The sequence below is a fragment of the Andrena cerasifolii genome, chromosome 16 (genome assembly GCF_050908995.1).
Source record: "Andrena cerasifolii isolate SP2316 chromosome 16, iyAndCera1_principal, whole genome shotgun sequence".
NCBI lineage: Eukaryota > Metazoa > Arthropoda > Insecta > Hymenoptera > Andrenidae > Andrena > Andrena cerasifolii.
Window position 1 is genome coordinate 2,585,547 of NC_135133.1, and position 18,699 is coordinate 2,604,245.

The window sequence follows — 18,699 nt, forward strand, 5'->3', positions numbered from 1 at the left end:
TCGCTGGAGCCTGCGGAAACGGACACCATATCGCGCATAAATATCCCTGGGACCTTCAATTCGTTATGTCACTGCTCCTCGCCGCGGTATGAAAGGAAAAATGCAAGAATTTATGGGAGAACTTGTATCTTGGCATACATCTCCCTCCGTGGTGTGCTTAAAGAGAGTTCCATCGGCGGCTATTATAATCGCGCGCGCTATCGATTGCAGTAATCCAGAGAGGAGAGTCACGGACGGTTTCCTTATGAAAGAGACATAGAATTTGTTGCCAGTTGCAATTGTTTCGTAACCGTTTGGAAGATATGCTCCGAAGAAGGATCGTTGATACCGGTGGATGTATCAGTAAATGAACACGTACCAGTGGATGGGCATTTTTTATTAAGGGGTTATGCCTAGTCAGGCGGTCGAAAGAGGCGAATATTTGTGAATTTTTTTTGAAGAAGCGGAAGCGTATATTTTTACAAAACTTTTTGCGTTTTAAAGAGCAACATTTAAAGAACATTTAGTAATTTTTTCGTGGAAAAATATTTATGATTATAATAAAATAACAAGCGACATCCAAGAAGCATTTTTAAAAATTTGGTTTTGCGGTGAGCATTGCCATTCGGAACCAGATTATCTAAAATCAAAAAACAAAAAAGATTTCGTTAGTATATTAATGTATCCTCAGGTTGACGGAGAGAATTTTCCGAAATATTAATTTAAAACAAAAAGGCGGCTATTTAATTTTTAAATCCTGATTTTTTCCTACAAAAATCACGCGAAAAAATCAGGATTTCAACTTTAAATAGCTGCCATGATGTTTTAACTTAATATTTCGGAAAATTCTCTCCGTCAACCTGAGGATACATTAATATACTAACGAAATCTTTTTTGTTTTTTGATTTTAGATAATCTGGTTCCGAATGGCAGTGCTCACCGCAAAACCAAATTTTTAAAAATGCTTCTTGGATGTCGCTTGTTATTTTATTATAAACTTAAATATTTTTCCACGAAAAAATTACCAAATGTTCTTTAAATGTTGCTCTTTTAAACGCAAAAAGTTTTGTAAAATTATACGCTTCCGCTTCTTCAAAAAAAATTCACAAATATTCGCCTCTTTTCGGCCGCCTCACTAGGTATAACCCCTTAAAATGAGTACAATAAGTTATTAAAATAAGCGACTAATTAATTACAGACTTCTTTTAATTTCTTGCTTCATTTCCAATGAATTTTTGCAGCATGTGGTGATCAGTCACGTTGTAAACATAATTTTATAATAGTGTTCATTCATTAGCCTTAATAGAGAAAACTCAACATCCAAAATATAATACGTGTAATACAGGACTATCAGTAAAACATATAATGGACGAATGTAGAATGAGCCAAAACAGAAGAGAAAAGGTAAAACTTCCAGTAACCATCAAAGAATGTTTTTATATTAAGAAATATATAGAGAGAATAATAACTTAACTAAAAGAAACCAAAGTAGTCGGAGAAATTTGACAAAAAATACGCAACAACTCAAAAAATGATGAACAACTTTATAGACATTAGAATATACAGTATCATAGTATACAGTATAAAATAATAATAGGCAGCTAACAAGGGAACATATCGAACCCAGAAATTCAAAAAAATTTTAAACTTTGTGAATATGTAGGGAATTTCCTTCTGATTACAATGCAATTTTTGTTTGATGCCCAAATGCACTCTAAGGGGGTGTAATTGACCCCTGAAAATCCGATTATTTTCCAATTTTCTGTTATAACTCGTGAACTGTAATATAATTTTTTTACCAAATGCTAGATCTAATTAAAAGAAGTAACTTTTGTCTTGAAACTTTTTTTTCTATCTCATACAGTTATAACACAAAATCGGAAAACAGCCGATTTTTCAGGGGTTAATTTCACCCCCTTCGAATGAATTTGGGCAGCAAACAAAAATTGTGTTGTAATCAGGAGGAAATCCCCTACATTTTCACAAAGTTTCAGAATTTTTTGAATTCCCGGGTTCGGGATCTTCCCTTGTAAGCATAATTAATTAGACATTAGTATTTATGTAGAGTTAAGTATAAAATCTGTAATCAGTATAAGAAGTCTCTTATGTAATGCACTTCACCGTGGTCGCTAATGTCTAACAAGCAAATGCGACATTAAACAAATACATAAAAAGAAACAGACTTTGTGATATTTGATTGGTACTGCTTTTTTACTTTAAGGGAGGAACCACCCCTTCTGTCTTAGCTTCTATTTCCATTGGTTCGTATAACTCACAAGTTACACTAAACTTTCGTAAAAAAAAAGTATTTTGTTGGCACTAATTTACAGGTCTTGAAGAACAGTAGAATCTATGGGAGTGTGTATAAAATATTATTTGTGAATTATGAGAGTATCTTGTATAAAAATATCATTAGATTCAGTTTTCAGAGAGAAATTATTGTAATTGCTGATAATTTGTTGCATTTTTGGTTTTAGAGGTTTCCAAACAGAATATAGTTCCGCACGTTGATTTGAGAAAGTGACGAATGAGTGAGATGCCAGACCATAAGAAGATACAAGAATTATTATCAAAGAATTTACTATCACTATGTCTATTTTAAGCAATCAACAACTATTCTTGTTTAAATACTTATTCACGTTTGAGAAAGAATAACTTTCATCGCTGGACTCGCCCAACTTGTGACGAATGAAAATCCCATTGGATTATCTTTAATGAAACGACAAGTACAATTGCAAATTAATATCAAGAACCGACCTATCACACCATCTAATCGCATGTGTCTCATAAATCACGTTTCATGCTAACAAGGGAACGCCGCGAACCCGGATTCACCAATTGGAACGCAACTTTGTGGGTTTTTAGAGTGACTCAAAACAAGAACAACGGTGTATTTCATTTGGGCCCTATCGCCCTTTAAGGGGTTGAAAACTAACCTCAAAGTCAAATTGGCACTTCCACTTTTTCACGTATAACTTTCAAAGTACAACAGACAGAAAAAAATGTTTCAAACAAAAGTTTAATGGTGAAACAAGCGCTACAAACTTCCGTTAACAAAATTTGGAAAAGAGTTAAAATATATATATATAACTGACGAAAAAATTATTTTCAAAATTTTGTTAACGCAATATTGTAGCGCTTATTGCACCATTAAACTTTTGTTTGAAACATTTTTTTCTGTCTGTTGTACTTTGAGAGTTATACGCGAAAAAGTGGAAGTGCTAATTTGACTTTGACGTTAGTTTTCACCCCCTTAAAGGGCGATAGGGCCCAAATGAAAGACACCGTTGTTCTTGTTTTGAATCACTCTAAGAACCCACGAAGTTGCGTTCCAATCGGTGAGTCCGGGTTCGCGGTGTTCCCTTGTAAGTGACAAGCAAGAATATTCGCAAACCTAAGGAGTGCGAGGTAGAAAGCTACTCGTGTAAAGGACAGAACTTCCGACAAGCTGCGTTTTTCTAGCACTAAATTCCAACTGATTATAATTACCCACCAACATATAAACACACTCACGAATTTTCTGGCGAAGAAAAGCCTGTTTTGCAATCATTCTCCCACGTTGGGACATGCAATTTTGCTTAAGATCTACCCATTCGTGTTGAAAATTAAACAGTGAAAGGGTTAAAAAGCGATAATTTTATTATTAACCTCTGGGTGGCAGGTAGCTTGACCACATTTCTCACGCAGGCTCCACTTTTCCCATAATTTCATTCCTGCACACCTCAGATCAGCATTTATATTAGAATCTGATCATGTTGTGATTTAAAATCCTTAGCCTCTCCAAGAAATAATACTAATAAGTAAAACACGAGCAGTTTGATATTTAAGCTGGGTCAAAATGGACCCAGCAGAACCTTTTTGTTCAGCCCCCAGTTAAACGTGTACTTATCAGAAATAAGAACACCTGGTACTTCATAGTTCAATAATGCAATTAATATTGCACGTGCTTCTTAATTACGACATCGTTAATTGCGGATTTATAAATCTAAGAGTTTATTTATCGCGAGCGCCTCAAGAAAAATTTCTAAATTCCTCAAAACTGTCGATCCTAGTGACACTAGTGACACTTAAATAAAGACTGAGACAATGGAATAACTTGTTCCTTAAATGGTTTGGACAATCAGGATTTCATTGCATTACGAAGCTTTTGCTTACGTTTCCAAACGGAAGCATTCGATCATATCAACCTCTTTAAAATTATGACTGGCTAAAAAGCGACACACCTTGCATAAATTAAATACACATCCATCGCTCTATTTGCGAAACACGGCGCGATACATTCAGGTCTCCGGTTACCATTTGCTTCTCGAACTTCATACGCAAAGCTCTGTTATCGAGGAGTTTGGAAACAATCGACGATCCGATAATGGAAACACCAATTACGAACGAACACCGTGCCAAGGAACGGCACTCGATCGTGTTTTACTGCGGAATTCGCGGTACACTGGAATTACGCTTACAGTTAACCTTGTTAACTGCGCACTTTCAAAATTACTGATTTAAAGTATTACGTAGTTGGACGATGGAATTTGGATTTCATTGATTTCGTTTTCATTGGGTAGGAAGCTTCGAGTATATCGTCTGGTACGTGAATTTTTTTGCATTAGTGACAATGTTTCTTTCTTTCAAAGTACCATGAGTTTGTGATGTATTGAAAAGTGTTGGGAATGTATATTTTTGTTTTTGATAATGAAGGGTTTCGAGGGGTGAAACGGACTTTCAAAAATTGCTGACAGACATAGTGTTCGTGTGAATTAATCGCAGAATATTTGTGGAATATTTCGACATATTTTGAAGAAAAGTTACTGAGTTTTATGTGTGAAAAGAAAATTTATGACTTAGGATTTTTCACTGTAAGTATACTTTAATATTAATACTTTGCATCTTCAATTATCATTGAAGTGTATATACGTAAATTATTAACAAAAGGGGCTCGAAAGGTAATATTTAGTACTAGCTAAATTGAAAGTAAAGTGCTCAGTAGGGCGGAGCGATACTATATAGACAGAAATTTAAATTTGAATTTTTAGTTGGCCTGGGTGCGGGATAGTTGTCTTTTGATTAACCAAACACAACTGTAAAAAAAGTTTGGAAAAATATTCATGTCTGCAGGTTCCTTTTTCTCCTAAAAATAATCATATAATCATTTTTAGGAGAAAAAGGAACCTGAAGACAAGAATATTTTTCCAATTTTTTTTTCTTTCCCTTTCCCTTTCCCCAGAAAAGGAAAAATTACAAAAAGAAAAAATGAGAACGAAAATTTTTTATTTGATTAAAATTAATTCAATTTTATAAACCGTCTTGAATTTCACGTTCTAAACACAGAACGGGCAATACTAAGAACCCGCCACAATTGTGGTGTGGTAAGCATACCTACCATGGTATGCGAGGACTGTCAGAAAATAAATTAGAATATAATTTTTTATATAATAATATAATAATCTAATATTATTAATGACTAGCAAAATAACCCCGCGCTTCCCTTCGGACCTAAGAGATATTAAGGACACCATGAAAACACATTTCACCCCTTTTCACCACCCCCTTAGGGGTTGATTAGGACAAAATCCTGAAATTGGTTTTTAGGCATTTACGTGGGCAACCTTTCGAAGTAAAAACAAAGTTGGTATCTAATCGGGCCTAACGATAAGTTTCACCCCCTTAGGGGTCGATTAGGGCAAAATGCTGAATCTGGTTTTAGGCATTTATGTTGGTAACTTTTATAAGTAAAAACCAAGGTGATCGCAGGTCCAAGAAATAATAAGGAGACATCCGAGAAAACATATTTCACCCCCTTTTTACCCCCTTCGAATTTCATGTTTCTAGGGGGAGCGGTTTGAGCAGAACGGTGATGAATCAGTGACGCAACGATTATACATATAAGTATCTATAGATATGGCAATAGAAAAGTCATACTTAAATATGTCTATGTTCATTTGCTAATTTCTTTTACTTTCTTTATTATTGTTATTATTATCCTTTTCGTGAAAAGATGTCATGCTTTTTTCCCCGTTGAGACATTATTTTCCCCGAAATATTTCTTGCATCGGGGCCCTTTATAGGGAATGCCAGCCTTGCTAACAGTTATCAATTGGCACTAAAGATTAAATTATCATGCTTTGGGGTCTCTGAGTGACCCATCGCGGAATGCTAAGAGTTAAGGGGCTCAAATCGAAATCCTAAACTCTGGCAGGGTGGAATTTTTGACTCCCCTTATTCCCCAGCTTCCTAGCACTTGGCACTGAATTTCGCGACTGATGTACACCCACTGAGTTCTGAATCCTTTCAGAAGCAGTCTGTAGACTTCGTAAACGCGAAAGTACACGAATGTTGTGGCAAATTAGACGAGGTTCATGTGCCACGGGTAACAGCTTTTAATAATAGCTTATGAATGAAACCGCGACAATAATAAAAATAAAAAATACATAAAAAAATTTATCTTAAACGATTTTATTAAAAATATAGTAAAACTAAATTAAAATGCACTAACAACTAAAATATAATTTTTTTCTTGTACTTCAATTTTGATGGTGTTAATATCACTTTAAATAAAATCGCGGGGCACCATGTGCAACCAGAAGTTGAAATATTAAAGTGATTCATATCCTGTTATGAAATATCGTGCCCCACGATTTTATTTAAAGCGATATTAACACCATCAAAATTGCAGTACAAGAAAATAATTATTTTTTAGTTTTTACTGCTTTAATAAAATCGTTTGATATAAATTTTTTTTTATATATATTTTATTTTCTAGTTTTTAGTGTTTCTGGATTTACATTTCACAGCTCAGACTTCTTCACAAACACCTTTTACTGCTGTATACAGTTTAACAGTTTGCTTAAACGTTGTAGTGCTACAGTGACTAAAAAATAATTCTTTTCTTGTACTACAATTTCGATGGTGATATACTACGAACGCCTTCAAAAGTTTTAGTTTTACTGTTCGTACATACGTGACGGATCATTTCCCGATAAATTGTGTGTTTTCGGTAATCCCGATAAACGCGAGTGGCTGATTTCAACTCGTTTGCATTTGTAGTTATGGGTTATATACTTATTTCTAACTGGGTAATATTTTCACCCACTCAGGGTTAATTTTTTTTTTAAATATTGCATTGTCATCCAAACTACCCACGCCTGCAAAGTTTCAAGACAATTGGGTAGTTGGAAGTGGGTTAAATTTGAGTTGCCAGATTTGAACGATACATACAAACGTACAAACAGAGAATCGAAGCTGAATAAAATCGTTTAAAAAGTGCAACGTTCGAGTTGCAAATTGCAGCCATAGTACGAGTGCATTATGCAACCTTGTCGGGCTCGATTACTCCCGCGCCAGTTTGCTGTTCCCGTGACACAGTGCAAGCTGAATTATTCATCTTTCCACGATGCACCACGCGAGCTTTCAATAAGCGCCTCGACACGCTCGGTTTCTTGATGCGATAGGATTTATCCGATAAGTCCGGAATTCCCGTGTGTTTTCTCGGCGGCATCACAGATCCGCGTGGAAATCGATCGGGGAATGAATTAAAGATGAGGGAAGAAGGGTTCGGGGAAGAGAAGACCGTGCTGCGAAGGCTGGACAGTAAATAATGGATGAAAATACAAAAAAAAACAATCGCTCATTTGATCTTCTCGTGAAATATAAAACACGGCTCCTCTAAGCAGTTTGCTATTACTCAGATATCAAGCTCAATTTCAAGTGTACTGGACCTATTTTCTGCCACTTCCTTCTTTCGGTGCACATAGTTCATTCCTAATTCATCATCTTCAAATTATTATTGACGGTTAACCACGAATACGTTGTAGGCTGGTTAACACTTTATCCCTCTGAGCATCATTAAGATTCATCATTCGGATAGAATTAAGAACCCCAGGAACATGAATTAATAATGATAAAATTTAATTACTTTTATATTGCTATTAAATGAAGAGTAATGTCTTAAGAGGTTAAGCTGATACATTTCTTTAACCCTAGTACGGCTTGGGGTCTCTTTTGACCCAATCACGTTCATTTCGTTAACCCTACTGGCGCCCTCGGGTCTTTCTTGACCCACCTGAGCTTTTATTTCTCTAAAAGCTGGTCTAAGTTTAAGGGGCCAGTCCACTGTGAAGTCGTGACAAATTGTCATTTTTTAGGATTTATTTTTTAGTAAACAGAATGTCCAACGTAAATATTGTTTTGTTTACTTATTAATACACTTATTGGCAGTATAAAAAAATCTATTTTAAATTTTTAAAAGTTTTTTTAAATATATATATATATCGCACTGATGTGAGCGCCTTGAGGAAGCGATGCAGAGCTGGTGTGCGTGATTCCGGGAGAACGACGCATTTGAAACAAAAAATTCAATGCGTGTTGTAATCATTATGAGTGTGGTTATCGCCGGAACCAGGATTATTTTTACTGATAAAGAATGTACCAAATTAACAAAATGGCGGAGGCTTGAAGTTTATATGTCGAAATACGGTGAATATTTCATTCATTTTGCCTTGTAAAAAGTATGAAATGGTTAATCCAAAAAGGTTTCCGTGGTCCCGGCCATAGCCACTGATGTTCTGAACAACGTGTAAAAATTTCAAACTGATTGGTCAAATAGTTTTTTTGCAATCACCTGCACCAGTTGAAAAAATGTTGTTTTGGGATAATTGCGTTTTAAGTTTCGAAACAAATTAAAACAATTCTTTTAATTTTTTTGTGTATAATAGAAGAGTAGCTTAATAAATACCAAAAAGATTTATTGCATTATATATTGTATCTACGCAGAAAAAAATCTTTAAAAATAGCTTAATTTTTCAAACCGTCACAGTGGACTGACCCCTTAAGGGGGGAGCCTGGTGTAGCGGATCGAAGAAATCGATTTTTTTTTGCATAAATCAATAGTTGAACATCACGACAATATGTTCCCAAAGCCGCAAAACGAAATTCGAAAAATTAAAGCGGATATAGCCGGTTTTGCTACGGAGCGCCAGGCTACCGCAAAACTTTAAATGCGTTTTTCTCGAAACGACAGTTTTATACTTTGCGGGCAATGTAACTCAAAAAATATTCAACCAATCGACTTGGCCTTGTGCACGGATATTTGTGAACATTTTCTTCATAGTACTAAGTTATTAGTATAATGATATTGTTTAAATAAATAACTTTTTTTTAGACATTTAAGGCAAAATTTCGTTGGAAACAGTGAACTTTTTATTCAAGAGGCCGCCATTTGTTCATTTTGCATCTTTTAAGTTTCAAATTTCTTCATTCTGCGCGTACACTCATAAACTAAAAGAAAATTGTTCGATTTTTGGTTTCAGATGAAACCAAAAGACGCTACGTTGCCCGCGGTGCAATAATTGCGTCGCCAACGGACTGGGCATAACTTTGTTATTTGCCGCTCTTTTTTAATAATTTTTTTTTTTGTTATATACCTTAACCTGTTAATACAATATCCTGAAAGTTTCAGAAAGATCTATCAAATACTTTCTTTAAAAAAAATTCCCGAAAAATGCCTCGATTTTCATTTAGTTACACCAGGCTCCCCCCTTAAGAGAAATGCAAGGCAATTGTCACTGACATGCGCGAAGCATAGAATTCTAGAAAAGAAACTGTTAAAATGTTCTGCAAATTTTCGGAGTCACAATTGTCAACTTAACGTAGGTAAATAATCGCACAACCGGGGGAATGTCAGGCTACATTGTCGTTTGAATAATTATCGACGCCACTGTGCCATTCCTTTCTACATATCTCTTTTAATTCCTTCAAAAAACGAAGCTCAGTCTTTGACGAAATACCCCGCTCTGTGGTTTCGACTTATATTTCGACGAGATGATCGGCCTCTTTCCGACTCCGCCGCCAATTACATCTGCCACTGTATTTGCGCAGATAATATGTATTTACGGGCAGATTGATTCTTCGGAGCGGAAGCTGACGTGCCCGACGCGCGTTACACACACGGCGTGCATGTAAAAACCATTATGTAAAAGTCATGACATTTGTATCGACATACAGTCCACTGCCGTGGCCACTTCTTCGGATGCCAAATGTCGGAATTCAAAACTGTACTTGTGCGTTCGTCGGGTGTTTGAAGTTTTCTTCGATTGGTTTGTCATCTGGTCGAGAAATCTGGTAGCTATAAGTTATTGGAAAAGGGGAGGGGAAAAAGGGGATGGAAAAGGGGATTATTTTTTAAATGTACGCGAGGTAAGTCGCGATGTTCTCTGGCTACTTGTGATCCTAGTTGTGGTCCTATTATGTGGTTGTTCAATGTAAATTTACATTGGGTACTCGAAGGACCTAGATGAGAATTAATATTCATTTAAAATGGTACCGAGATTTTTAAGTAAAATTATTTATAAATATCGTATCAGGAATGCAGGAATTTCAGCTTGCATTTTCTGGGACGATAGACAGCGTACGTAGTGTTATAAAATTTTCTAAGAAATTATAAAATTCTTTAATTTTTTAAAAATTCGTTGCCTCATCTAATATGGGAGCTATACAGTTTTAATTATTTATATGAAGTTTTATGTCTTTTCTGTACACTAACCAAGAGATGGTTAAATATTTTAAGACTCTTAGCTCAACCTCATTTCGAAGCTCCTTTTAATCCTTTGAATACAGAGGTTGAAGGGCTTGGCGTATGTCGCGTGCGGAAGTCCCCAAACTCCATATCTTAACAGTGCTCATTGAACGCCGATAGGCGTTGCCCGCACGGATCCCGTGCACTGAGCAATTTTCTATTTGATAAAAGAATAATTTAAATACGCTTGCTATTTAAGGGGTCTTTCCACTGTGACGAATTGATAAAGCACCGCTGTTTGGAACTTCTTTCTGTCACGAAAAGAACGTGTTTACTAAATCGAAGTATTTTCTATTATGTATTTAACTTTTCTATTTTCTATTGCCTTAGTCCCTATGGCAGAGACTAAGATTAATTAGGTTGATGAGGAATTAACAAAGTGGCGGACGTCCAAAGTTGAACTATCGAAATTAGCTAAATTTCTTAATTATTCTGCGACGCAAAAGATGAGAAAAATGCAAGGAAAATGTGTGATTCTAGTTTGGGCCATAGCGACAGTCATACTGACTACAAACCTCCCTGATATCACCGCCCCAGATATCTGGTTCGTTCAAAAGCGAAGTGTCTTTTCTTTCACAGCGCATATGCGTCTTCTTATGCATTAAAAAAATATGAATTTTTTTTGTACTCTCAAAACACATATTAATAAATAAATAGAAAAAAAAAATTCAATTTAGTAGACACATTCTTTTGTGACAAAAAAAGTTCCAAACAGAGGTACTTTATCAGGGTGTCACAGTGGAAAGACCTCTTAATATACACGTACACATAAACCTAATGCTTCCATTGCTTTAAAACCATCAAAATAAAAAACGCTAAATGTTAAAAAGTGTACGTTTGTTAAATATTTTTCCAAGGCCCCACGATACTAAATAACAATAAGATTTCAAGCACCTCCTTCTTCCAATAGTGCAGTGGTAACCAACCTTTTGTCCGAAGTGGGCCACAAGTGGAAACCTACTACACTACACGAACCGCAATATTAAATACATAAATATACCTAATCCAAGAATTTTAATTTATGTGCTGAATTTGTTACTCCTGGCACTGATTTACAATAAAACGTTTTCTAAATTTGATGTACTGTTCATTAGCAATATATACACAGTAATATATACCTACATATTACAATATAAACAGGTATACGTATGAAATTTTTAAAAAATAATAGTCGTAATCGACTCGATGACGAACGATTAAACAATTGTATCAGAAACCACTTAAAAAGTCATTAAATAAAGTACCAAATAAACAGTTTTCAATTTTTGTATCATAATTCAGTTTACAGAAATGAAAAAAAAATTAAATAAACGTAAAAATATAAAATTATACAACCTTAGGATGGAATAATATTTTTATCCTATTTTTGGGGGCAAAATTCATTCCGATATATTTTTCAGTTGAAAAGATTTATGCCAATGTTCAGGCGGGCCGCAGGTCAACGGCTGACGGGCGCGATGCGGCCCGCGGGCCGCGGGTTGCTCATCACTCCATTCGTGGACCTAAGCAGTCACCTTTCGAAAGGGGGTCATAGACAAATAAAAAATAAAACGGCACTACCATCGATCGACATCCTAAGTATCCACTTTACGACCGCTAAACTGGTAAACGTTTGATTTCTGCGAAAAGTAGAAATCGTGCAAATTTCCCCAACCACTTAGTGAGCCGTATAATGAGGCAGATATCTAGCTTTATTCGAATATTCACACCCAGTCGATAACAAGCCGAGGGCCGTGCCGGATGCGCGGTGATCGGAGGCCGTACATGGAAAATCAGCTGACGTTGACACCGGCAATGTTGGCCGCCAGCGAGCAACGGTATTGCCTCGAAAAGTGTCACAATTACTTCTGCGAAGTCGAGTTCAGCTCGTGTCGAAACTCTCCAAATCATTCGCGACCCTAATCGCATTCTGTCATCGATTTCATCAAATTCAGTTACTCTACCCCCTCGCGTTTATTCTCCAATTTCCCAACGATCAGAATTCAAGAACAATGAACCAGGGTTTCAGAAAATTTACATAAACTAAAACCGAGAAAATTTTTTTTAATTCCCTGGACACAGTAGAAGATTTTGTACAGAATTTTTACCCAGCAAGAAGCAAATAACTTAAATGATTAAAATAATTAAATTATTCTCGATTAGGTATATTAGAACTTTAAGTATATGATCATTGGATAGTATTGGAATTTTATAATTTTCTGCTCGTTGATTAATAGTAAAATTAATTAAGGATGAATTTCAGGGACAATCTTACCCAAAAGCTAATTAATTTCCAAGATATTAATAAAGCTTTTTCCTGTGATGAGAACTAGTCAGAAATAGCAATGGTGTATTTTTATCGCACATTCAGTTGAATTCGCTCCTTATTTTTTATTTTATTTTGTCAATTCACTGAATATTTGATCTTTTATGATATACTTGTTTGTTGGAACGTACCTGAAAGCGCAAGTTTCCGTGTCATTTTCTTTCATTAAAAAAAAACTATCGCATCAATTGTTCGGTATTTTTGTGACAATTTTCCTCAGTGTTTGATCTTTCTGCTCGCAAGATTTCAAACACTTGGGCCTATAATTTCAATTTTAATTTTGCAGCTGCGTTTCTCGATGTTGCAATTTCCTCATAATTTAAATAATTTAAAAACTATTGTATCAATTTCTCTGAAATTTTGCAGGGGGTTTTACTATTGCATAATGATTCATTCCTCCAATTTTCAAAGAAATTCGCTGATTTTTAATGTTACTGAAGTTCACCCTTAAGTTCTCAGCTCAGTTTTATCTGGCGAATTTAATTTCATATAGCTAGCTTTGATCAGCTTTTAATGGTATTGCATAGAAAATGGGAATTCCTTGAGTAAAATTTTACGTGGTGAAAAGAAAATCTCTGCGATTCGTGATCGTTCCCAGAAATACGTATTATGTTTAATTAAGTTATATCGCAATTGAGAGGCCAATTAATCACTTTTATTCGGCAGGAAGAAGAATCATGCATCGGTGACGAAACTGCAGCGAGAATATGCTTGATGGTTGACGCCATTCTTAATTTACCGCGAGTTTTCATTATCACTACTTAAGAAACTCTTGTGCACGACTGAAAGTTTTTCCAAACGGCAACGAGATGATGCTGATCAAGAGTTTCTTCCGGAGGATCATCAAGGACTTCCGGCACAAGGAGTTGCTACCTCTTAAAATGATATTCTTCGTTCAGGCATCGAGTGAGTATCGCTTCCCAATATTCTAGCGAGTTTAATTGCCAGGGAACTATTATATTGAACGGTAATTAGTTTTTACGCGAATTTAAATTAATAAGTTCACCACTGTATTCCTTCCTCCACAAGAAGCTTCTATTGCACGCTAATCGCATTCGAATCGACACTGCGTTTGTAATTTATAACTTGCTATTTAAAGAATTATCAGCATTTTAACATATTCTATTTTGCAAGTTATCTTGCGCACAGAATGAGGCATGGTTTTTTTGTTGTCAACACCTCGTTCTGATGTGAACATTTTGCTAAATGGAAACTAAAGTAGGGTATTGTTACTTTATGTTTTATTAGAAATATGAGAAACATTTGTTGCTTTGTGTAATAAAGGGTAGGTACATATTTTGGTGTTTCATTAAGGGGTCATACCTAGTCAGGCGGCTGAAAAGAGGCGGATGTTTGTGAATTTTTTTTGAAGAAGCGGAAGCGTGTATTTATACAAAACTTTTTGCGTTTAAAAGAGCAACATTTAAAGAACATTTGGTAATTTTTTCGTAGAAAAATATTTACGTTTATAATAAAATAACAAGCGACATCCAAGAAGCATTTTTAAAAATTTGCTTTTGCGGTGAGCATTGCCATTCGGAACCAGATTATCTAAAATCAAAAGACAAAAAAGATTTCGTTAGTATATTAATGTATCCTCAGGTTGACGGAGAGAATTTTCCGAAATATTAATTTAAAATAAAAGGCGGCTATTTAAAGTTGAAATCCTGATTTTTTTCGCGTGATTTTTGCACGAAGAATCACTGTTTTAAACCTTCTTGACAAGATTATCATAAATGTAATGGTTAATTGCCCACTGTTGTGATTTCATTAGTATTCTCATTTATTATCATTAATTTCGTCTAATTGTTATCTATCATCAATCTATTATCATTCACTTATTTTAATGTATTCTCATATAAAAAGGATAATTAATTTTTAATAGACAGTTTTGTCATTCTCTTTCACTCTCTTTTCTTCTTTCCCCTGGTCCACTTGTGTTGATTTTTCAAGGTCGGATCAGCTTTTTTTGTGTTTACATTTTAAATTACAATTTACAGATCCCTAACGAGGAGCACTATTCAATTGATGATGGAATCGCGCAGATTTTTTTATATAGATCGCAAGTGTGTGTCGCAAAGGTCACAAAAATGTAAATTGTAAATTAAAATGTAATAAAAAATGTAAATTGTAAATTAAAATGTAATAAAAAATGTAAATTGTAAATTAAAATGTAATAAAAAATGTAAATTGTAAATTAAAATGTAATAAAAAATGTAAATTGTAAATTAAAATATAATAAAAAATGTAAATTGTAAATTAAAATGTAATAAAAAATGTAAATTGTAAATTAACATTTTTGTGACCTTTGCGACACACACTTGCGATCTATATAAAAAAATCTGCGCGATTCCATCGTCAATTGAATAGGAATAGTTCCTTGTTAGGGGTCTCTAAGAGTTGAGTTGTTATGAAGTTGTCTTTACGAATTCTTCAAGCTCCTTTTTCACTGTTCTGCAGAATTTGAAGTTCTTTTCCGAATATCAGTGACAATAACGATCCTTTTCAGCGCTCTATGTACTTTACCCGTACTTGACGATACACATGAGGGAGCTGGGCATAAACGTGGAGGAAACTGCCATAATGAGCGCCATCACGCCTGTGATCGCAATGGTGATGCCACCTTTGGCTGGAATGTTCGCTGATCGCGTGGGAAATTTCAAAGTAGGATTCCACTGCACGATCATCCTGGCATTGCTTAATTTATTTTCAGATATATATATTACTCCTAAGGGAGAAAGAATTCGCCGGCAATCTGGATAATTTGCTAGCATAAGTTGCGACTAACGACCGTTGACTTTAGAATGGTAATTCCTCTCTCAGGTTCTGCTATCCCTGTTCTCGTCCTTTGGCGGAGTTGCGGCGCTTTTATTGCTACTCGTGCCAATAGGCAGGATAACCGTGGAATTTCCGGACAGGGTCGTCATGAACCTCGGTTGCACAGGGAATAACGGGCTGCTTTACACGATGAGCCAGAATCATCCTTGCGAAACCAAGTTGGAAACGGAGATCTCGACGAGGTTGGAGAGTTGTGGGTAAGTAGTGATAATTAAGATGTAGAGAATTGTTATGAGAACAGATAAATTGTTGGAATAGTTATAGAATTAGGGTGAACCAACCAGTGAATGACCGAATTGTTGAATCTGTGGACCTTTCAGATTAATACTTATTCAAGTATTAATAGGGTAAACCAACCAGTAATCGACCGCGTACCAGTGAATGAGCATTAGACAAAGAAATGTGAATTGTAAATTTAAATATTATTATATGTTTATAAATGGAGTGTAGTTGCACTTTTAATATCCTATATTTTTAGTTACGCGTATTAAGCAAATATTAATAAGTAGAATTCTTATTAAAAGTGTGGGGTCATTTACTGGGCTTCTACACATTTTGTATTTTATAATTGTTTTTTTTTTAAATTGCGTTAAGAATAAGTAATTATTTTTATAGAAATTTCAAGAAAAATAAATTTAAATGCAATTTCAACAGTTGTTTTGTTGTTACACATAAATATATTCTTATTAAAAGTATGCGGTCATTTACTGGGCTTCTACACATTTTGTATTTTATAATTGTTTTTTTTTTAAATTACGATAAGAATAAGTAATTATTTTTCTAGAAATTTCAAGAAAAATAAATTTAAATGCAATTTCAACAGTTGTTTTGTTGTTACACATAAATATATTCTTATTAAAAGTATGCGGTCATTTACTGGGCTTCTACACACTTTGTATTTTATAATTGTTTTTTTTTAAATTACGATAAGAATAAGTAATTATTTTTCTTGAAATTTCAAGAAAAATAAATTTAAATGCAATTTCAACAGTTGTTTTGTTGTTATACATAAATATATTCATATTAAAAGTATGCGGTCATTTACTGGGCTTCTACACACTTTGTATTTTATAATTGTTTTTTTTTAAATTGCGTTAAGAATAAGTAATTATTTTTCCAGAAATTTCAAGAAAAATAAATTTAAATGCAATTTCAACAGTTGTTTTGTTGTTATACATAAATATATTCATATTTATAAATATAAAGTTTTATTGTTATACATAAATATGAATATATATACTGGTGCACTGAAGTATTAAAACTTAATCTTTTTTATGAAGATGTTTAGTGACATTTCCTGTTTTCCTCCTTACCCTTCATTTATGATATATGAGTAGGTAGTTATAGGAATATTTACGATAAAGGAGTAGGCATAGGAGTCATAGAAAAACTTGCAATATGACAGTATTTATAGAAATAGTTATAGATACATATAATAGTACACTTAAGCCTTTTCCACACAAGACCTTCAACTAGAGAAATAGCGCCGGTTTAAAAGAATTAGAAGGTAGAACTTACGTGAACATAATCCACAAAAGTGTCCCCTAAAAATATCTCCTATTTACCACCAAATGCAGTCCTTCCAAAAATAAAAAAATCACTGCGATAAAATTAACATTCCACAACTTCCTTCACGTCTTTAGTAACGAAACACTATTTTTTATTCCCTACAAACGCGTCTCCACAACTCGAAGTACAATTCCACGGCGAAAGCACAAGCGTTTAAAATTTATTTCTACAGTTACGCGTGTCGAATGGACATCCATAATGACACAGACGCACGATCCATCCTGTCATCAAGGATGTACACGATCAACCGACATAATTCCGAAACTGGTGCGAATTCGTCGTTCGCGTTCTCCACTCCCCTGAACGACATGCCATTGGTACGTATCCCGTGTCGAAGGCAACAGCAGTTTCGGCAATTAATATTGTTTTTGTCGATACTAGGGGTGTGTAGATCTATAGCTGCTAATCTCGATCAGCGAGCAGCTTGTTCGATGCTTCTCTGGGGGAATGCAGAACGAAGGTAGTAACGGTACGCTGGATTTAATTGACACAAGGTTTTCCAGGAAGAAGACGAAGATATAAGGGAGCATCGGAAGCTGAGGAACAACGGGAACTTGAAATTGTCGATACGACAACTATCGAGGAACGTGTACTTCTTCCCAACGAACCGACTGTACGAATTCGCGTGCACTGTGTCAGGATTTATCGAGGACTTCGAGACCTCCACCTGGGACACTGCCATGTCGAACAGGATCTACGAGAATCGAACGCTTTGTGCTTTTAATCCATTTATAACGCCCAAGGTGAGACGATTTTTATTAAGGTCAGTCCACTGTGACGTCGTGAAAAATTGTCATTTTTTAGGATTTATTTCTTAGTAAACGGAATGCCCAACGTAAATAATGTTTTGTCTACTTATTAATACACTTATTGACTGTATAAAAAAAATCTATTTTAAATTTTGAATAGTTTTTTTTAATATATATATCGCACTGATGTGAGCGCCTCGAGAAAGCGATGCAGAGCTGGTGTGCGTGATTCCGGGAGAACGACGCATTTGAAAGAAAAAATTCAAAGTGTGTTGTAATCATTATGAGCGTGGTTATCGCCGGAACCAGGATTTTTTTTACTGATAAGAAATTAACAAAATCGCGGAGGCTTGAAGTTTAAGTCTCGAAATACGGTGATTTTTCAATCATTTTGCCTTGTAAAAAGTATGAAATAGTTAATCCAAAAAGGTTTCCGTGGTTCTGGCCATAGCTACTGATGTTCTGAATAACGTGTAAAAATTTCAAACTGATTGGTCGAATAGTTTTTTTGCATTCATAAAAAACGACGTGTACGGTTTCGATATATTCGCGTATAGTTAAGGGGAGGTTCTGGTCTAGAGCCCAAAAAAATAGGTGATATTTAGGAATTAATTAAAGGAAAACTACAATATATAATTTAATGGGACTTGTTGCATTGTATTAAGGATGTCTTAGATTATAGAAATATATTT

General features: G+C 34.9%; 2 protein-coding genes across 4 annotated transcripts in view; one reads left to right on the plus strand and one right to left on the minus strand.

Annotated features, from left to right (window-relative positions):
* LOC143377869 (uncharacterized) overlaps window positions 1–18,699 on the plus strand; it is a 46,407-nt gene that overhangs the window by 17,355 nt on the left and 10,353 nt on the right. Inside the window, exons 1-6 of one of the 3 annotated variants that reach the window (XM_076829655.1) lie at window positions 4,401–4,563; window positions 13,518–13,757; window positions 15,361–15,515; window positions 15,675–15,886; window positions 17,431–17,575; window positions 17,762–18,001. In XM_076829655.1, coding sequence (XP_076685770.1) covers window positions 13,661–13,757; window positions 15,361–15,515; window positions 15,675–15,886; window positions 17,431–17,575; window positions 17,762–18,001 — 849 coding nt within the window. In that variant the 5' untranslated portion in view covers window positions 4,401–4,563; window positions 13,518–13,660. Of the gene's footprint in view, window positions 1–4,400; window positions 4,564–4,689; window positions 4,833–13,517; window positions 13,758–15,360; window positions 15,516–15,674; window positions 15,887–17,430; window positions 17,576–17,761; window positions 18,002–18,699 lie in introns of those variants that run through there. The other 2 variants (XM_076829656.1, XM_076829654.1) reach the window with 2 other exon arrangements.
* LOC143377894 (uncharacterized) overlaps window positions 1–18,699 on the minus strand; it is a 93,497-nt gene that overhangs the window by 1,005 nt on the left and 73,793 nt on the right. The gene's annotated exons all lie outside the window — the stretch shown is intronic.